This window comes from Chelonoidis abingdonii, chromosome 24 (assembly GCF_003597395.2).
Source record: "Chelonoidis abingdonii isolate Lonesome George chromosome 24, CheloAbing_2.0, whole genome shotgun sequence".
NCBI classification, from domain to species: domain Eukaryota; kingdom Metazoa; phylum Chordata; order Testudines; family Testudinidae; genus Chelonoidis; species Chelonoidis abingdonii.
In genome coordinates this window covers 13,945,104-13,967,118 of record NC_133792.1, presented here as the reverse complement: position 1 = coordinate 13,967,118, position 22,015 = coordinate 13,945,104, and the positions used below count along the sequence as shown (strand labels likewise).

Sequence of the window (22,015 nt, the reverse complement as noted above, 5' to 3'; positions counted from 1 at the left end):
ATACAGCTATCTCCCTAATCACACATTGCAGAGCACTGGCTTGATGGTTCTATGAAGTTGTAGGGTTTAATGCACTGTAGACAAACACTGCCATAGCCATGCAGTATGTTAATCATTAGAAATGAAAGTAAATGTAGTTTTTAAGGTGACTTTTCCACTTCTCTAGGATGACAGGCTCTATGGAAGAGCTGAGGGATGTGTTAATTACATTTGAAGCAATTTACATTTTTTGCCTCATCTTTGGGAAAATGACTCAACTGCCCCCTCCCACACACACACACTTTTTTTTTTTTTTTTAAAGTGAGGGAGAAGAATGATGGTAAATTTTATTTACTTGGCGGTTAGAAGATAAAGAACCAATTAGTACTGCATTCCACACTGGTGCCTAACTCATTACTACACTACCCTATTATCTAGCTAACTTAGATACTTGCACTTCCTTTCCCCTCTCTCTCACCTCCCTGTGGCCTATTTTAATGAAATGGTTATAGGCCTGAGCTAATGCCTATTAAAGTCACAGCCCACAGCTCAAAAAGAGAGGGAGATTAGCCCAGCCAAAGTGCTTTTATGAGAAATAAAAGTGCTATTGTTTTATGTGCAAATGCACTAGAAATCTCAGTGTGGAGAGTTCATATTAGATCACTCCAATGAGTGCTCAATTAGAGAAATTTATTGTAATAGACTAAAATTCCCCTAATCCTTAGTTTAAAAAAAATAAAACCTGCTGCTACAGAGAAAGATATTCAGTTTAGAACAAGTATGTGTTAAAAGGTTTTCATTCTTAATCACATTAAAATAAAAGGACACTCTTCCTGGGCCAAATTCTGGGATTAGGATAGACTAGGTTCTATAGCAACCAATTCATAACATTCACAGACACACACACACACACACACCATGGCAAGAGAAGTAGATGAAGTCTTTAAAATGCTGTTTTCAAATTAAGGTGGCAGAAAAATACAGAGATGATCAGATATGAGCAAAACCACATCTTGCATCAGTACATACCAATGAGTTTTCTATGAAGCCTCAGTAGCTTTTTAATGGAAGCTAGTAAAACATGCAGTAAGACATAGATGGGTATGCATAGTCACTATCCCTCGGTACAGGTGACGGTATCAGACAGATGCTAACGTCCTCCTCTTTGACCCAGCTTGGTAGCTGTACTTGCCCTGGCCTTCCCGTTATAAAACTTCAAGCCAATTGTACCATGAGTCTCTCCACCTTGTTGCTGAACTTCATTGTAATTCTTGATTACAGGCTAAAAAGTGCAATGGAACAGTCTTTGCACAGCCATGAAGTACATTCAGGATGCACTGCTGACTCACTGTTAGTATAGTCTTCTTAAAATATTTATCAGCCTATTGCAGAGGCTCTAAGTACAGGTAGGGTCAAAGAGGCTGTCAGATATCCTATCACAGGGAAATGGTACCCAAGCATCTAGCAGCAGAACTTACTGTCCAGAACCCCAGACTAAGGAAGTTCATCGCTTGAAAAAACAGTCAAAATGAAAAAGGAAGGAGAAATGAAAGTCCTCACAGTATAAGGGCAAGATCCCTTAGGAGTTATGCATTCTAGGGAGCCGGTGCAGACTTTTGTAATAGTCTTGACTACTGCAGAATCCAAAACAAATCAGCATGACCCATGGAAATGTTTGCCAGGGTTAAAACGTACTGCCCCGTTTCAGCAGTAACCTGTGTTTGAATCTAACTGGGCTCTCCAAAAGTAATTCATGCAGTGCTAAAGCCAGGCATAAGCACTCAAACTTTTTATAAAAATAAAAAGTTTACTGATGGCTGAAAAGCTCAGGGAAGATTCATTATCAGAAAAAGGGTTTAGGGCAGAGACTGATCATATAAACTTTTAATACCAGTAAAAGCTTTTTTTTAAATGACTTTGGGGTAATCCTTAAAAGCATGAGGTTGTGCCTTAACTAGCAGTTATTTAAACTTAATAGTGGTGTCCTTAATCAACAACAGAGTCTGGCTTAAGTTGAGCAACAGAAACTGTAGAGGTCCCAGCAGCTCTGGGATCATAAAAGTACAAAAGGAAGAGGGAGTGGAGGGATAGTTGTAATGTGTATACCAAAGTTACTGACACTAAAGAAGAAGAGGGCCTGGGTAAACACCTGGGTAATTACACAACAGGAGCAGCCGTGAAAAAAAAAAAAAAATTAGTAGATTTTAGGTTTTCCTCTGTGTTTTAACCCCCTCCTCCCCCTCAGTGGTATCCGTGCAGGCTTGTACACAGGAATGTAACTAGTGTTTAAAAGCAAATCTTTAGTAGTTTCTTTATATTCTTACAAAGTGCAGCAGGAATTGATTTTGCTCTCCCAACTGTTGCAGAAAGGAAAGAAAAGAAATAACTCCTCCCCTCCTGTCTAAGTCACCCTATGTCCCCCACAAATTCAAAACCCTAAATTAGGCAAGACCTAATTTTGGTTTTGTCTTCTTCCAAATACACAATCAATGCATCACCCACCCCAAAAATAATAGTTCAATTAAAAAAAAAAAAAATAAATAGTGTGTATATTTCATGCTGCAAAAAAATGTCACAAATGATTTTTTTTTTTGGTTCTCCCTCCCCCAAACAAGCCATCAGGTATTTTCTCCCCCTTCCCGTGACTCAGACACGATGGTACATTCCAACTGGCAATGTGCATTTGTGTTATAAATGAGGTTCTGCTCCTTCACGGTCCCACATGCATCAGGGAGCATCCAGCTAGCTGCAAAAGCCAGAGCAAAGGCCTCCAGGCTTTGAGTATGGTCCCTGCCTGTTCCTTTGGTCCATCTGTGAAGACTCCTTGCTGCTTCGAGGTCTGTACAGGTCTCTACTCTTGTCCTTCTCCATTAATTCCTGCATTCTGTTCCCATGTCTTGAGTCACTGGAGCTTCGTACCTAGCTTGCGCTGTCTGTTTCTGCAATGCGAACATAGAGGTGGCAGAGTGAGGTAGATCCCTGTCACCAGGCATCATAGCACACTCAATGCATAAAGCGGTGGGAGGAATAAAATGAGCTGCATAGACCAGACCACCACATCCAATGTCAAGAGAGGTAATTCCTGCTTTTTACAGGCTCAGGTCTGGAATAACCAGAGGATCTGTAGGTCACAACTAACGTGCATTAGCAAAGAGGTGTATGCGAGAGACCAGACATGGTTACACAGTGGCTACCTTATTGTGACTCTCTTTTTATGGAATACCAAATTCACCTCACACAGCATAAAATGGAGCCTTACCACTCCAGATGACTCTGCTCAAGTTATACATTTTACTGCATCCAGAGGGACCCTTTACAACATAGGTTGCAACATTTGGTTTCTCCCCTACTATTACAGTCCCCTATGGCTTTGTGTTTGGAATCATTTGTACTTATCACTTTTTCCCCGTTTTGAGCACTGGCCTGCTAAACCCAGGGTTGAGAGTTCAATCCTTGGGGGGGCCACTTAGGGATCTGGGGCAAAAATCAGTACTTGGTCCTGCTAGTGAAGGCAGGGGGCTGGACTTGATGACCCTTTGGTGTCCCTTCCAGTTCTATGAGATAGAGTGTATGGTTAAATATACCTATTAAAGTCAACCCACAATCTGGCCTCTTTTCACACTCTATACTACCCTGTCCATAAAAGCTACCCACATCAGCTACTTTAATTTTCATATATGTAAATAAAATTACAACTGATACAGGTAAATAAACCATTATCCTATTGGTGCATGTAACAGCTTAGATACACCTCCCTGTGTGCAGAACCTCCTACCATCCTGCTTACCTTGCCTCTGCTCTGGTGACTGTGTATTCAAACCACAGGATGTTGGGAATGAGGCTGGTATCCCTGATTAAAAAGAACTCTGAAGCTGGCCTAAAATTATCAAGGTTTGGGGGAGAAAAAGAGGGTGAGAGAATTAAAACATTTTCTTTCCTAATTCCAATAAGCCATGGAGGAAATAGTGTGAAATTTACCACTGCTACCTGCAACGCAAATCTGGACAGGTTTTGTGTATTTAGAAAACAGCACTATGTAATTCTACCAGGAAATGTGCCATTTTTCCTCCCTTATTAGGAAGGTTTCTAGTCTAGTTAAATTTAACTAAGTTGCCATTTCACTTGATTCTCATTTTTTTGTTCGGTGTGGTAAGAGGAGATCTGACTCATTGGACTCAGCCTTTCCATTAGAGAGCATTTGGAGAAACAGATGGGGAAGATCAGGAAGTACCAGTTCCTGGAGGTGCTACCTCATAACACTGGGCTCTCCTCTAGCACCTTTCTTTCAAGGATCTCAAAGTACTTTATGCACAATTATGCCTCACAATTCCTCCTCCTCCCCCAAGAAGTAGGGAAGTATCCCCATTTTACAGATGGAGAAATGGTGGCACAAGTAAGTTAAAATGACTTGCTCATGGTCACACAGGGAATCAGTAAGAAGAGCAGGGAACAGAATCTAGCAGTCCCTATTCCCAGTTCCCTGATCTAACCTCTAGACCATTGGGAAACTGTGCACAGTTTAAACCGCTTTACGTGGGGGTTTGCATTCCTATAGATCATCATCATAATCATTTGGTTTCACAGACTGAAGTATCCCAGACTGAAGTATTGGTTTTCTTACACCATATGGTATGAATTCTCTATCCTTGTGCAGGTTGACTAGGACTTTACTCCCTTGCAAGGGTGTCATGCTGCTCCAACTACCAGTTGGTTCAGCACATTTCGAGAGGTAAACACTGTTGTGGCCCCTTTTGTGGTACACCGAGTAAACTTGAGGGATACAGTGCTGGACAAGTATCTGGTTCTGCAGGAGGGTGAGGCCATGGGAGATTAAAACATAACACAGAATAGTATAAAAGGTTTTTACCACGCAGCTATCCTTGGGAACAAGGGAGTTAGGATCTCCTGCGTGAACGCAAACCAGGCTATGGCCATGATGCTTCCTGCAACACCTCCATATAAGACCTGGCTCCAGGTGTGGTAGAGCAGATAGACCCTTCAGATGAAACAAGAAAGGAGAATTACCAAAAAGTCAGGATTTCAGACAAAATAAGGGCATCACACAGTTGGTTACTGTGTTTTATAGGCCCCTGTAAAGGCCAGAGGAAGGTTATCTTCCAGATGTGAAACAGCCAAGTGGCACCTATGTAAAAGATATTGAATCATAAAAATGTAGACCTGGAAGGGACCTTGAGAGATCATGCAGCCCATCCTCCCATGCTGAGGCTTCCCCACATCCACTAATGGATAATCAGGAAACAACTTAGACCCTTCTGTGTACATAAATTTCTGTTTAGGAATATTGCTAAATCTGAGAAGCCCAATACCTAAGAAGGTGTCTGCGTGTTTCCCATAGAAGGAGTTCAGACTAGCTGGGAGCCTGTTGCTGTTGATCCCAGGAGAGATTTTTCCAGAGCCAGCCGCAGATCCTTCAGTAACTCTCCGAAGCCTGGATTTAAAGGCTTTCAGAATATATAGTAGTTTTCATTCCATGGATCTGAAGAATTGTTTTTTTTCCACCTACAAAAGCTTATGCCCAAATAAATCTGTTTGCTTTTAAGGTGCTACCTGACTCCCCATTGTTTTTGAGAATATATAGTGTGAAGGGAACTTATTTTGTCATGGTTTTTGCTCACCTCAAATTTATCAGTATGAAGGCTCCATTGCTGCAGACAGCGTAGAGCTTTTTAGCTGGTAGTGGTCACAGCAGAAATGATGTTAGATTATCCTGGCACATAGAGATTACTCACACAGACTAAGTCTGTTCATACTGCAAGATGATGGAAGCCAAACAATTGTGACTACATTTAGACTCAGAGGGGTAGCCATGTTCGTCTGGATCTGTTAAAGCAGCAAAGAATCCTGTGGCACCTTATAGACTAACAGACGTTTTGGTGCATGAGCTTCCGTGGGTGAATACCCACTTCGTCAGATGCATGTAGTGGAAATTTCCAGGGGCAGTTATATATATGCAAGCTAGAGATAATGAGGTTAGTTCAATCAGGGAGGATGAGGCCCTGTTCTCACCTCAATTGCTAGAATAGGGCCTCATCCTCCCTGATTGAACTAACCTCATTATCTCTAGCTTGCTAGCATATATATACCTCCCCCTGGACATGGAGGCCAGAGACAATGGGGAGGGAAGCACTGGTATTCAGTTTTGCAGATCCATGTGTGAAGACAGAGATGCAGGACTCGATGCAAGTCCCTCCCTGTCTATGACCAACCCTCTTCGCAATGATCCAGCCTCCACATAGTTGGGTTTGCAGCGATGGGGCCCAGTGCAATCATATAAGCTTAAGCCACCCATTGGACTGCAATTTTTGAAGTGACTATTGAGGGACAAAGTAGACCAGGAAACAAAAATCCAGAGAAAAAGAAAGAGCTTCCATTCTGAAGAGTCCCTGGCAACTCAGGACTCCCTCAGCCCCTGGTATTTCCGGCACAGTTATCCGGAACTGAACCACAAATGGGGGAGGATAAAGTACTGTCAAAAAACCACAAGGACAAGGGTTAGTATATAGGAATAAGACGAATGGCTGCTCCATACCTACTATATGAGACTAGAAAGGCCACTGTGACAAGGCAGATGGATAGGACGTGTCGCCACAGTAAATCCAGAAACCTGGCATTGTTTGTTTGGTGCATTCTGGGAAAAAGGAAAAAGACAGGAGGAAAGCCATTAGTGCAGTGGAAAAGAGATGGTGATAGGGAACGGAACACCCACCCCTCCAAATTACAGTGACCTAAGGAAGCCATAGCCCTCATGGATAACCTCTTAACACTCCAGTGCTAATTTATCCAACTGCAGCTGCCAAGAAGATGCAAGGGAGAAAGCCCGACCCCAGTGTCCAGGTGTTAATGCAGAGTACTACAAAGGGAGCCAATGTGCCCATAGTACCATTATGTCTGGTGTGGGAGGTGCACAGAGTGCATAAGCAACCATCATGCCTGAGAGCTCCTTATAGCTGCTCACTTGTGTTGGCTACAGTATAGGAGGGTTGTCTGATCTCTCCTGCTCCTCCATATTATAGAGCTGCAGGAGGTAGCCATAGCTGAGCAATGAGGACTTCAGAAGGGGAGTCCTACACCAGAGAATGCAAGCCTAGCACCAGAGACAAACCATGAATGGGTCATGTGAGAGGGCAGCAGGAATCACTGCAGAGGTTGCAGGGTCACTAGAACAAGGGAGAATAGCCTCATGAGAAGATAGCTCTTCTCTCCTCCTTCCTACTTCCCCAATTGCATTCCAGCATGGATTTTGGCAGTCTCAGAATTCAGCATGATTCAAAAGAGACTGCGTCACCACAGTCATATTCCGAAGGACTCATGCTACTGGGAGCAATGGCATCAGGGGACACCTTCCCCTCACTAATCAATATTCTCAGGCAGCGGCAGAGCCCATAGTCCTATATTCAATCTGGGATGAACTCACTCCAGAGGGAATCCCACCCCACCACAACAGATTGCACCGGTCCTGGACTTCAGCTCTACCTATAGGAAGGAAAGGCATGCCACCAGAAGGTAGCCACCCGTTCCAAATGCCCCCAGAGGTCAAAAGCGTAAAACAGCCAAAACCTAATGAAGAAGCTTCACCTTAAATAAAGAAACAGGAACGAGTAAACAGAGAAAAACCACATGAACTGAGAGTGACTGGATGGCATCCCGTATTTTGTAGTCACCGTTGAATGGGCTTCTGAGAAGAGAAGAAGAAACAGTACGCTCAATACAGAGCAGTAGCCTGAACACTTCAAAAATCCAGCCAGGGCACAGTATTGGGGTGCATGTGTGAATTTACAATACATTTCTCTGATGAGCTGCACTGTAAGAGTCCCTTCCCAACCGCCATATGAACGTGCAAACACAACATACCAGACCTGAGACAAAACCACCCTTCAACCCAATTATCATCACCACAGTTCAAAGATAACTCACGTACCCGTTCTTTCCCCCAAGCCACCAGGCCATACTTGCCTTCACAGGGCCGTGGCTCACGGATAATATTCTTTATTAGCCAGTTCACTCCTTCGTTGAATGCCAGCCCCCCTAAGAAAGATATCTGTGACAGAGACAATTGTGTTAGCCTATGACTCTGCATCCATCTCTCAACTTCCTACTGTGTCATCTCAACGGCATGCATCTCATTAAACCCTTGGGACGAATTTTCCTTAAAGGGACACAGTCAACTTAAAACAAAACCACCACTTTCTCTCTGATTTTTTTTTTTAAACTACTACAGTTACAAGTAACACTTGAGATTACGCTAAACAAAAGAGATTAGAAAAAATATTTTTCAGTCTATTTACTTTGTGCATTTGATAGCACTTCATATATATTCAGTTTCCACTGTTTGCAGGAGTCTTTCACAGAGCCACAGAAGAGAGAATAATAATAAAATAAAAAAAAAAAAAGAAAATATTGGCAGAGGGGCTCCAAGAGTAGTGTCATAGCTGGAATTATTATTTTTTTTAATTGTCTAGATTTTAAATTGACAATATGTTTTCAACTGTTTGCTGCAGACCAACAGAGGGAGCACATTTGATGCTGTTGAAATGCTCTGCTTAAAAGGGCGGCTTTTTATTTTATTTTTCTCTTCAGTGAACAGCTTACAGAAAATCATCATCATCCTGAAGCTGTTCCCCACAAATTTCTAACATCTTTAAAGGCAAGGTACATTCTGGACCTGGACAGATTATAAAAACAGTAGCAATTTCCGTCTGTAGTCCAGAATAGTCCTTCCCTCTTTTAGCCCTACCATCCTGGCCAAATTCCAATCTGCATAATCGTATTCTGCCTCCCTAAATTCCCCCTCCAGTTTCAAATAGTTATGAGATTTTTCACTTCCTGAGCTAAACTGTGGGTCAGTATACTGTGTGCTGCTAAAGAGCTGCCACACTCCAACCCAATGGTGGTTCCTTTCTATAGGCAGAATTAGTAATCACCATTAACACTAACGCTTGCCTAGCTGCTTACACTTTTATTACTAGCCCGTTTTCAGTTGCTTAGAACTTTGCTGAACGATGGCCCGTCAGGCTTGTTCTCTGCTCGGGTTGCAGATTTTGTTTTGTTTTTAAATTTAAACGAACACAGATCAGCCATTTCAGAGAATGACACTGGGGGAGAAAAGTAGGGAAAAAAACATGTTAACTTTGGCTCAATTAACTGTTTCTCTGACGAGTTCTAGCACCTCCACGTTTAGAGCAGGAAAGCGAGATCTGCCAGGGAATGGTTCTGGACTCAGAGAGAGGTACCTTTTGCTTTTTCTAGGAAAAATCTACCAATACATGGATGAGTTATAAACCTCCGGGCCTTGCCATTTACACAAGATCAGTAGAGAGTGGTAGCAATTTGCTGCTAGTCTCTTGAACATCCCATCTACTACAGCCTTACAGAGTGTTTTTAACATGGTAACTGAACTGAGAACGCTCCCAGGCAGAGCTAGAGCTCTGGACAGGGGACAATGAGGCATCTCCCTATTGACCCTCTGGACTGAGCAAGAGGAGGAGATGCCTTCCCCAGCTGAGAGAAGCAGCATTCCTTCACAGCACCCATTCCTCACGGGCAGGTGCAGCAAGAGCTCCTCATTACGATTCAAGTTACTTTTACCATTGGAGGAAGGTGTTCTGGGCACCAACAGGACAGCATTAGTTTTAGTCTCAAATCTACTACCTGGTGCTTATAATTCTTTGCACTTCACAGGCTGCAAAATCAACATTAGGAAATGCCAAACTTAAGGTTGTTTATGCAATATTAATTCAGCCTCCTAGTTCATAGACTTTATGATACAGTCTTTAATTATGTCTTCACACACTGTTTGTTTTAGAGGATCCCTGCCTGCCTCATTCACTGCACAGGAGAGACGGTGAATGAGGCAGAGAGTTTCAAGAAGAGAAAAAAAGATGTTATTCTGTGTTTCAGGCCTCCACTAGGCCCAGTACAGCTCGGTCTATTTCTGACTTCGCAGTGGACTTCCCATCATAATAAATACAACCTACTTGTGCATGCAAAGATTTCATGGAGAAATATCTTATTTTTGAATGCTTTACCTTGCAACTGTAAAATAAAAATCTTAAAAGAATGTTAAACTGTAACACATATGTACAGCTCAAGTGCAGTGGCAGTTTAATACCTGGTGCTTCATCTATCGAGGTACCATAACTTCCCCTACAAAGGGGATGGATGCAACAAGCCTTTTCCATCTCTGTGATCTTTATTGTATTCTTATTCTTATTTTTTTTTCTCTCTCCCCCCCTCCTACTCCCCCCTCCACACAAATAATACTTCTTATATACATATTATACAATCAATCTCTCTCTTTCTCTCTCTCTCTCAGAAGGTCTCAGAACGCTTACCTTACAATCTCTCTCTATGCAGAGAGCGAGCGAGAGATTGTAAAATAAGTATCGGGGTGTGTGTGTATATTTATTTATTTAAGGATCTTCTGGGACAAAAGGCACCATATAAAGATAAGTGAATTTAGGGCTTAAGGAAGCTGGATTCACAGTCCTAAACACTGTCTTCTATTTACAGAGCAGATACAACATAGGCAGAGGCAATGCAAGCTCCCCCCATGCATGCCCCCTGCCAAAGTGACCCAATCTTCAGCAGGCATCACCTCTAGAAATGAAAGAAGGTTTCAGTCTTTATGACGGATTCTATCTTCAGTATTTCTGCCGATTGCTAAAATGGGGAGGTCAATTTGTGCCTAATTTGATTTTTTTTCCTACGATAAAGAAAACTGCCCATTAGAGATTGGACTGGAATTACCAATTCAGGTCACATAGACTTCCAAGAAGCCTTTAGATTGTTATGACTTTCAGTAGCTACTTCCTTGGGCAGCAATCATACTAGTAACTTAGAGGTTTATTACCAATCACCTGAGCCGTTCAGTTCCCATAACAGTGTTGCTTTATATAAACATAGCAATATCAGAAACCTGATGTCATAATCCTACTACTGACTCCATTTTACCTGTTTGTTTACAAAAGGCAATTATGATGAATGGCTTGTAATCCCTTCTATGGAATGTATTCAGCCATCCCATCCTAGCTACTTGTCACGACAAATAGCAGAGACCTTGAGGCATGATGTATCGCGAAAAGACTAGCTTCTGGTCAGGAGAGAAGTAGGAGTCACTCCTACTCTTGCTGTTTCACATAAAGAGATGAAATGGGCTTTGCAGGCACACACAGCCTGATTTCCAGAGGTCCTGAATACTCACAACATCAGATAGACCTGTGGGCGCTCACACTCCCAAAAATCTGACCCTTAATGACTAAGATGACCGGCAAGGCTGCCTCTTATTGAAACTGGCATCAGTGTCAGTGATCTTCACAGATTAATGCAAACATATGGCACCAAGACAATGACATGGGGAAACCCATTTAGAAAAGAATCTGAAAAATAAAATCACTTAAACATTGGGTAATAAAGCTTTACAACCTCTTAGGAAGAAAAACAAAACAAATACAAGAATCACTTCATCCTCCATCAAGATGCAGCCAATCTTAGACAGACGTCTTACAGAACAAGGCAATATGACAAACAGCTGAGAAGAAGTGAAGAATATTGTATTCACCTGACACCAGAGGGACAATTTAGAGAGGCCGAACATAATTATCCAGACTGAAATTACCAGTAGTATACTGGCTGAACATCTCCTCATTTTACAAAAATGTATCAGTGACCACAAGTGATCAGGACCCATGTTTACATCTCATCCAACAGACAGCACCTCCATCAGCACAACCCTTCCAGAGGGGAAAGTGCATCCCACAGAATTACAAATATCATCTCCTGCAGCATATGAGGTATTCTTCCTATTCCTGTATCTCCCATTCATCCTGGATGACCCTGCTTAGCCCAAGATCTCATGAGATCACAGCACAAGACAGAAATAATAACATTATTAAAGTCCCACTTTAGTTTCTCACAAAGAGAGGCAGAAAATTTGCAACAATCACTGAAATGTATGGCATGTCTGGTCCAGGAATTCAGAGAAGGGACACTATAGGGCAAGACAGGGCAATGAACTAAGGCCTGACAGTAATTCAAGAGTGTCACAATTAATTGCGATTTCCTCTAGGCAAAGAGGTCACATTTGTTATGGTAGCTCTGTAATGGCAAATCTCTCCTGCCTTCGTCTCCCTTCTCACATCTCCTGCCACGTGAAGTACCTGGGGTGGAAAGAGGAAGACTCACCGTATGAAGCTCTCTCTTGAATATGATGAGTGTAACAAAGCCGACTATGATGAAAATTGGACAAAGACTCAAGTAGGCTAAGAGCTGACCAGAGAAATCACCTGAGGAAGCAAATGAGAGAAACAAATCAGCCTGCATTTTGTGTGTGCTTGATAGCCATAGAGACGGCCATTTGCTAGTGCTTCAGAGCTCATTGACAGTAAAGGTGTGAGTTCACCAGATCAGTGGCCTAGCATTACATGGCAGACCCAGGCTCCCTTCCTTGGACTCAGCATTTCATCCCAAGTGTTAGCAGGGACTGAAGGTGCTGAAGAGCAAGAAGAGTGGTAGTTATTAGCTTCAGGATTGGGACCCAAGGGAAAACGAAATGAGCTTAGCATAATTCAACTGCAATTTCTGTCCGACAGCTTACAACATGTATTGAGAGACTGAGTAGTTTCCCACCTAGACAGCCTCCCATAGCTAGAGTTGGGAAGCTGCATTACAGAATCTCACAGAAGAAAACAAAGTGTCTCAAGAGCCATCTGTAATGGCTTCAGATAGAATGGATCGGGGTAGACAAATGTCCGAGGTGAAAAATGGCAATACATGGTACACACTATATGACTCAGTCCAAATCACCCTTTCCTACTGCCAAAGCACCATATCTCTTTGTTCACTTAAAAGAACACGTGGTCCCCATGAACTCTTTTGGAAAAGGTAAGCCTAGGCTCAAAGCCAATAGGAAAGTGCCAAAGTCATTTTACTCCAAGATCAGCTTCTCACCACAAGAGGAGTTTTTCCATTTATTTTTAATAGAAGATATTGTAAAAGACATAAACCAGCAGCATCATTTGAAGATGCCAGTCATCACTGCAGATTCAATATGAAACTCACAGAAGAAAAGACATCCCAAAAGGCTTTGCTACACTGGAGATATTTTTAAAGGAGGACCGGTATCAGCTGAATCAAGAAAGGGTCAAAGCCATTCTATGCTAATCTCCAAAAGACAGCAAGATTCTTCCTATCTCACCACATGGCCACAGACGGATCAATCCCCATCACTAAGCACCTGATCCCTCCTGCCCACTTGTTAAGAGAATATTTCTGCACGACTAAATACCTGATTCCTTTCTAAATCAATTTCACTTCCTTCCACTGTATAATGCAGAACGTTTTCCCCAACACACTCTAATTGCCTCATTTTGAGCTGAACAGCATTTGCCATGATGAACTTTAACTTCAATCCCTGAACAAAAGTATTCTCACTGTTACAAAATTCACATTGCTGGGTTCATTGCCAGAGGGTTGTTCAGTCACCTCGGACACACGGTGCATACTTCCTTCCCATGGCCGGCTCTGTGTCACTCACAACTGGGAAACACCAAGAGCATCAACACCAAGGGAACGGGCTGACGAGTTTCATTCTGTAAAACCAATGGGAACTTGAAGTTAATGGCAGAAGAGCCCTAAAAAAAAGTTATTTTGTTTTTATTTAACCTGGGGTCCCTTAATAGATCTTTGGCTCACTGACCTTGAACAGTCATTAACATCAATGCAAAGTGGGTTTCAAATGCTACCAGATCAGAATGGTAATGTTTTATGCCCACTTTGCACTGGTATAAGTGACACCACAAGGTGTGAGTGACTCCACAAGGTGCCAGAAAACAGAGAATCAGGCTCCTTACATCTAAACATCAAGAACTACATAAATGCAAGAGGAACATCATACGCCTTCAGGCTGGACGACCAAAATTGTACTGAAGTCCTGGGTATGCTTTCAAAGTAGTCTCAATTCAAGGATTATCTATTAGAGATGGTCTCTAGTTCAGGGATCATTATTTATCAAAGCATTCACTTTGCTAATCTGTAGTATGTATAAATTTTAAAAATTTGGTTAGACTAAAATACTGTAAAATTAATTTAAAAAAATAAATAAATTGTGGACAATTTTTACTTTGTTTTCTGAGGAGGGACTGTATTTCTCCCATAGTCTTACACCATCTATCTTTACAAGCAGCTGGTCTTAGATAAAGTCACACTGGATACAAAGTAGAACTACAGAGAGCATAACAAAGATTCCACCAATATCATACAGTAGAACCAATACGGCAAGTCAACTAGTCAGCAATGGCTGGTGACCTGCGGAAGAACCTGAGCTCAAAATCCATGAACCAGCGCCTCAAACACAGAACGCTGTATAGATGTATAACAGGAATCATTTACTCAGGTAATCTGAATCCTGTTTGAAAAACTTGTTCAGCACTTGGAACTAGGGCTGTCAAGCGATTAAAAAAATTAATCACGCTTAATCGTGCTGTTAAACAATACTAGAATACCATTTATTTAAATGTTTTCTACATTTTCAAACAAATTGATTTCAATTACAACACAGAATACAAAGTGTACAGTGCTTGCTTTATATTTATTTTTATTACGAATATTTGCACTGTAAAACAAAAACAGTATTTTTCAATTCACCTAATACAAATACTGTAGTTCAATCTCTTTATGATGAAAGTTGAACTTACAAGTGTAGAATTATGTACAAAAAAAACTGCATTCAAAAAATAAAACAATATAAAATTTTAGAGCCTACAAGTCCACTCAGTCCTACTTCTTGTTTAGCCAATCACTCAAACAAGTTTTTTTACCTTTGCAGGAGATAATGCTGCCCACTTCTTGTTTACAATGTCACCTGAAAGTGAGAACAGACATTCGCATGGCATTGCTGTAGCTGGTGTTGCAACATATTTATGTGCCAGATGTGCTAAAGCAGTGGTCCCCAACCTTTTCGGCTGGTAGGTGCCATCCGAAGGACCTCTGCGGAGGTGGAGCACCCGCCGAAATGCTGCCGAATTTCAGCGGGATTTCGGCAGCAATGCCTCTCAAGGACGTCGCTTGTCGACGGCAAGCGATGTCATCAAGAGGCGTCCCCGCCAAAATTCGGGAGCAATGCCTCTCGATGACATCACTTGTCGGTGACAAGTGTCGTCATTGAGAGGCATCCCTGCCAAAATGCCATTGCGGCATTTTGGCGGGTGCTCTCCCAGGGGCCAGGACGTGGGCGCATTAAGATGCCCCCGCAGGCACCATGGCGCCTGCGGGCACCGCATTGGGGATCCCTGTGCTAAAGATTCATATGTCCCTTCATGTTTCAACCATTATTCCAGAGGACATACATCCATGCTGATGATGGATTCTGCTCGATAACAATCGATAACAGTGTGGACCAACGCATGTTTATTTTTTCATTATCTGAGTAAGATGCCACCAGAAGAAGGTTGATTTTCTTTTTTGGTGGTTCGGGTTCTGTAGTTTCTGCATCGGAGTGTTGCTCTTTTAAGGCTTCTGAAAGCATGCTCCACTCCTCATCCCTCTCACATTTTGGAAGGCAAGTCAGATTCTTAAACCTTGGGACGAATGCTGCAGCTATCTTCAGAAATCTGATATTGGAACATTCTTTGCGTTTTGCCAAATTTGCAGTGAAAGTGTTCTTAAATCAAACAACATATGCTGGGTCGTCATCCGAGACTACCATAACACAAAATATTTGGCAGAATGCAGGTAAAATGGTGGATCAGAAGACATCATTCTTCTTCAAGGAGTTCAGTCACAAACTTTTTTTTTTTTTTATTAAAACAAGCATCATCAGCATGGAAGCATGTCCTCTGGAATGGTGGTCCAAACATGAAGAGGCATATCAATGTTTAGCATACCTGGCTCGTAAATACCTTACAATGCCAGCTACAAAAGTGCCATGTGAATGCCTGTTCTCATTTTTAGGTGATACTGTAAATAAGAAGCAGGTAGCATTATCTTCCGTAAATATAAACAAACTTGTTTCTCTTAGGGATTGGCTGAACAAGAAGCAGGACTGAGTGGACTTTTAGGCGCTATAAAGTTTTACGTTGTTTTGTTATTTAGTGCAGTTATGTAACAAAAAATAAATCTATATTTGTAATTTGCACTTTCACAATAAAGAGATTGCACTACAGTACTAGTATGAGGTGAACTGAAAAAATACTATTTCGTTTGTCATTTTTACAGTGCAAATGTTTGTAACCAATAGTAATATAAATTGAACACTGTACACTTCGTTTTCTGTGTTGTAACTGAAATCAATATATTTGACAATGTAGAAAAACATCCATAAATATTTAATAAATTTCAATTGGTATTCTATTGTTCAACAGCACGAGTAAAACTGTGATTAAATTTTTTAACCACGATTAATTTTTTTAGTTAAGTGCGTGAGTTAACTGTGATTAATTGACAGCCCTACTTGGAACAGAGCAGTGCTATCATATATTAAACACTATTAATACCAGTAGGGTTCCAGTACAGCCATATTCTAAAGCCATACTACAGAGTAGACTATGTAGGTGGATAGGTACCTAAGTAGTGATGTGTTGACTGTGAGTGATTGTTTCTTGCCTGGCTCTCAGGAAAGAGACCCTGCCTGTCCACACTGGTCAAGCAAACCATGCTAGAAACCTGCTAGCAATAATGTACTCACTAGTTTAGTAGATGGTTGTAGCTACTGCAGCTCTGATCCAACGGCGGAAAGGGCATTAAATCTTCGATGGATAATGCATTGGGGGCAGAAGGGGAATCTGAGAAAACAAGGCTAGCTATTTTTTCAAGTTTTAGAAGTGGCACAAGTAGATAATATATTATCTATTCTTACAGAAGTTTATTCCCAGGGAAAAATTAATAAGCGGCTACAAAATTAAGTGCTTCCATGGACCTGGTTTAAAAACAAGATTATGCAACTATTTTTTAGTTTCCTCATTCCCCAAACCTCTAATAGCTTAAAAGGGATGCCGTAAGGTTGATAAGAACGATTCCATGAAAAACAAAAAATTCAGTATTAAGTTTTATTTTAACTCAAACATTCCCTAGAGCATTTTGGGCTCAAGAAACAAAAGATGAAACTGACTACTTTATTTTAAGTTATCCAAAATGCAAATCGATGAAGCAGCAGTCATGGTGAAAAGCACATTAAATTTTCTACATTAGCCTCTGGCTATATTTATTTTCAAGTATGATTTTTACCCAGCATCCCCTTTGGCACTGACTGGAAAGATGTGAGGTTTACCACTTAAGCATAACCTGAATGTAATGTGAAAATATGAATTAATGGCACTGTTACCACATCCTATCACGGGGTCTTGTTTTACCGCCGTCACCACTGTTTCCTACAGAAATGTCTATTTGTGGCAGTGCTGTTTATCGCACAAACTTGCGGAAAAAGAAGCAACCACAGACATAGAATCATAGAATATGAGGGTTGGAAGGGACCTCAGAAGCTTATCTAGTGCAACCCCCTGCTCAAAGCAGGACCAATCCCCTGACAGATTTTTGCCCCAGATCCCTAAATGGCCCCCTCAAGGACTGAACTCACAACGCTGGGTTTAGCAGGCCAATGCTCAAACCACTGAGCTATCCCTCCACCCATGGTTAGTTACATGATATGAGTATGTTCCACTCCATCCATACTTTCTACGCTGATGGAAAAATGCATGAAGTGTTGCCATGTGTCTTATTTTTCATGAGACTGTCCATTTCCTGCCAGTACAACTTGCAGGACATTAAGAACAGTCTCAAGCTATCTTTGAGGATGATGTGATGCTGTGGCATGACAAGGTTCACATCACATCATGACACATTTCCGCTGGAAAACCAAGCTTAAAGCACTAAGATATTAAAGAAGCATTGGCTCTGAAGAGCTACAATCCCAGCAGAAGTCACAATAAAGAACAGTGGAAGAAAAAACAAACAAACAAACAAACAAAACAAACATTCTTATAGAACATACAGTCAGCTAGTTAAGTAGCAACAACTAAGTGCTATACAACTATATATTTAAATTTTTAAAAACTATATTTTAAATTTCTGCACACGTTATTTTGCTTTGCTTATATGCCTCGTTTACTTATACATACTAACTTTGTTAGTGCCCAGCGCCACCTAAACATGTTTAGCTGCTCAAAGTCTAGAATTTTTAAAAGGGTACTACGCAAAGAAACTAGCAAAATTCTCCATATTTCTTTAAGAACAAGAGTTGCTATGCCACATTTTTCTATATCAAGGTCAATTTATCAAAACAGAGCCTCTTACGGACACCTTCCTTCATTTTTCTTAAAGAAACAAGAAGTCAGAGATCCTTAAAAATCCCAGTTGTCCTGAAGAAAAACATGCTCATATAATACCAACAGACCCCAGTGGGCAGGATCGAACCTGGGACCTCTGGAGCTTAGTCCATGAGCCTCTACTGCATGAGCTAAAAGCCAATTGGCCATTAGCTAAGGGCAGACTCAGTCTCTTTCTCTCTCTCTATGTGGTCTCAGTGCCACTAGAGGGGACAGAACACCATACCCAGAAGGTGTGAGAGTTACACTTACATGCACACATACCAGGAACTTAATGTTTCTCCAGTGCAATTCACCCTGCAGACAAGAAATCCCTTAACAGGACAGATAGAATTTTAAGGTTCCAGGACCATACGTGAAAGTGATATTGGGACAGTATTAAGACAAGCTTGAAAAAAAAAGATCTGCTTTAATACAATGAGAATAGCTGTTGAGTTATGTCTCACCATTATGTTTCTGTGATGTTTATTTCTCCTTCCTGCATGCTGGATTTTACATTTATTAGTAATAATTCTTTGACTGGTGCTTGCAGCCACCACTGTCCCTATCTCTCCAGGCCTCTTTGCAGTTTTCTTCTGTCACAGTGTGTTTGCTACTTCTCCAAATTAGATGCGGAGAATGATCACTCCTGAATTACACCAAAGGAACACTCAACAAAGACATGGAGCAGCTACGCCAGGGGTAGAGAAAGGCTGTTTGGTCAAAAAGTTCCCTCTGGAAACTCTGGACTGGATTTCAAAACCAGGGAGCATCTTTTTTGGCAACTGAAAAACAGGATGGCAGCAGGTCTCCCGCCACATTAAAGCTCTCCTAAGACGAGAGATTTTAAGGACCATTGCCACAGTGCATCAGACCACTGGGTCTTCAGGAAGAATTTTAGGGGAATTTCAGGAAGAATTTCACCATGTCATGCAAGCTAACACTCCATCACCAAGAATAAATAAATAAATAAACAAACAAACAAACCAACCAACCCCAATACCACCAGAAGTGCTGTTTAGAGAATTTCAAAGTACCAACCCAACCTGCCCTTGCTAGCTGGAGAGACTAGTATCATCATAACACAAAATAGGCTGGACTGCAAGGATGCAATGTCAAAAGACAATATGGAGTCCGGTGGCACCAGACGCCTTGTTGTTTTTGTGGATACAGACTAACACCCCCTGATAAAAGACAATATGGGATCGCACTGAATCACAGTGATGCAATAGCTGGGAAAGGATCTGTCCTGCAAGGTTAACCACTGTTGAAGGGACTTTGACAGCTGCCCTTTTAAGTACTATTCAAGTTCCCAAATCAAGCCCTGTAAAAAAGTTTCCATGCAAGGAGCCCAGAGATTGTAATCTGCACATCTCCCCGCAGGGAATGCTATCATCTGACCAAAGCTCAACACCGCCAAAAATACAGTCTGCTTACACAATCCTGCCTACCCAGAACCCACTAAAAATAATCCTGAAAACTATTTCAGGACCGGGACAACATCACTGCAGCACCACAAAGCAACAATGCTTTCATTCATGACAGCATTTCATCAGGACGCCACGAGAACAAGTCACTACAACATCATGGGGATATGACAGTTCAATGCTGCAACACAGCAATGCAAGGTGACATGCATACCACGTTGTGAGATGCCAACATAATGTGGGGACAACTTGCATCCCAGCATCTCTGTGCCACTAAGGCAACTCTACACCATAGCTCAGAACACAACAAGATAGTAAGGGAGAACGGTGACACAGTGATGTCATGACACAGTAATACTGTGAAGCGATGCTGGAACCTCCTGTTGTGAGAGGAGAGGTCCACCCTTGGTGTTAGCACATGGCAGTGAGAGCATAACGAAGAATAATGAGAAGACACTGTAATGAGAGATGGCAAGGCAGCAACGTGGAGGGGTGACATGGTGACACACTTCAAGGCAGTGACACGTCATGATCCCCAGGAGCCTGCTGCAGTGGGGCTGAGGCAGGTCCCCTGAGACCCCGTCACTTCCATGCACTCAGCAGCCCCTGAAGCTAGAAGTCCGGAGTCTGGGATGAGCACATGCGCAATATGGAGCACAGAGGAGTCACTATCTGGTAGTAAGTCCGGCAGCACCAGTGCGCATGCGCGTCCCTCTTGCCCTAAGCTGTTGTTCAATGGCTCACTATTTGGCAGCTGCCACCCCGGCGTTGGGACCCCAATCACCCTGAGCCGAGAGCTGTACACTCTCGTCGAACCGGGACCACGGAAGAGACTGTAGAGGTATTCAAGCGAGCTTTACCTGCAAGATACTCGACATGAGTGAGGGAGACCGGCCGCCAGGGAGCAGGGAGCGAGCACTCTCCGACTGCGGCCATTTTACCCGGATACCGGGCCGGGCCGCCACAGCCAATCGGAGCGCACGCAAGGGGCGGAGCGGCCAATGGGCGGGGGAGATAAAACTGGACAACCAATGGCTAGGTGCGGCAGGTGAGGCGCCAACCAATCAACAAAAATCGAATTAAAAATCCAATCCGGGGAGCCAGCTAGCCAATGAGAGGCTCTCACTACTGTCCAATCCAAGTGAGACACAGGTAGCTATAGTCCCAATCAGGATACGGCGGGGGTTATACTGTTTTATCATTGGTGAACAAAATTATGCAGATTAGCCAATCAGCAGTTGCAGTTGGTCTCCTTCTTAGGCAATCAGATGTTTGGCTAGGTGGTAGATAAGGGGTTTAAGGGGTGAGAGGGGCAAGCTGGCAGTTTTGAGTTAAAATGGCTTCCTCGCCTCTTCCTCAACCCAAGCAGGGCAAAAGCAAATGGGGGTGGTTCTCAAACAGCAGCCTTATGAGCTGTGAGGCCCAGAATTACCACACCTTGTAGTCCTGTTGACAGAAAATGGGGGAATAGGGGCATTTACCTCAGCCCCAACCCCATTGATAGGGAATGGGGGACCAGAGTTGACTCACTCCCAAGCTCACTGACAGAAACACAGATTGGGGGTCCAGGACCAGAGTTAACTCACCCCCAGTCCCATTGATAGAAAATGGGACCTGAGGGAATGAACCCATGAGTTGCCTCCTTCACTGGTCCTGTTGACAGATAATGGATGTAGGGGCAAAGGGCTCTGGCTTGCTTCCCTGGGTGGTCCTGTTGCCAAAAAATGGGGAGACAACAGAAGGAAATGGGGCTGTGAGTTTTCTCTCCCTCAACCTGAAAAAAAAGAGAAGGGGGAATGGAGGCCTCTTGCCCTACTGTCAAAATTGAGAGCTAGGGAAACTGGCAAAAGTTAACCTTCCCTCTTCAGGCCCAGAAAAGGAAGGTGGATTAATTGGGGAATGAGCATCTGTTTTCACTGTCAGAAAAGAGGTTGGACATACATTGCCCCTTCCTCCACTGCCCAAAGTATGGTGTCAGAGATGAGTAGAGAAGACAATGAGTTGCTTTAGGGGAAGCTGTGGTAGCTTCTACAGCTCATGGCTTGCAAGTGGTGGAGGCTACCCATAAGTGCAGGGTCACAACCAGCCCTTACTTGTGGGGCAGACTGGTGAAGATCTGGGAAACCTGGGGGGTGAATATGAGAGCAGCCATGGTGTTGCGCTGCACAGCTTCATTCTGATCTGGGAGTACAGTCACACACACAAAACTGCTGTGGAAACTCATTAATTAATACCATGCCAAGGAACCACCCTTTGAAACAAGAGTCTGCTAGCAGCAAGTAGGGCAGACTAGAA

General features: G+C 42.5%; 1 protein-coding gene across 2 annotated transcripts; it reads right to left on the bottom strand.

The window, feature by feature from the left end:
* Window positions 1–2,504: 2,504 nt before the first annotated feature.
* DOLPP1 (dolichyldiphosphatase 1) lies at window positions 2,505–20,677 on the bottom strand. Of its 2 annotated transcripts, XM_032797742.2 has the most exons (8): window positions 20,581–20,677; window positions 12,181–12,281; window positions 7,954–8,038; window positions 7,576–7,675; window positions 6,530–6,628; window positions 4,847–4,975; window positions 3,767–3,856; window positions 2,505–2,918 (listed from the first exon to the last, which is right to left on the bottom strand). In XM_032797742.2, exons 1-8 carry the CDS (start codon window positions 20,654–20,656, stop codon window positions 2,882–2,884), a joined length of 717 nt encoding a protein of 238 aa, XP_032653633.1. In that variant the 5' UTR covers window positions 20,657–20,677; the 3' UTR covers window positions 2,505–2,881. The 2 variants fall into 2 exon arrangements, with proteins under 2 accessions (XP_032653633.1, XP_032653635.1); XM_032797744.2 differs by lacking the exon at window positions 12,181–12,281.
* Between the last annotated feature and the right edge of the window lie 1,338 nt (window positions 20,678–22,015).

What these genes read in the sequence shown, in the direction of transcription:
- DOLPP1 (XM_032797742.2), bottom strand. Translation starts at nt 20,656, where the DNA reads ATGGCCGCAGTCGGAGAGTGCTCGCTCCCTGCTCCCTGGCGGCCGGTC. An exon ending in TCAAGAGAGAGCTTCATACG is followed by an intron (nt 8,039 to 12,180) that starts GTGAGTCTTCCT and finishes TCTCTGTCACAG; the next exon opens with ATATCTTTCTTAGGGGGGCT. An exon ending in TTTCTAGTCTCATATAGTAG is followed by an intron (nt 4,976 to 6,529) that starts GTATGGAGCAGC and finishes TTTCATCTGAAG; the next exon opens with GGTCTATCTGCTCTACCACA.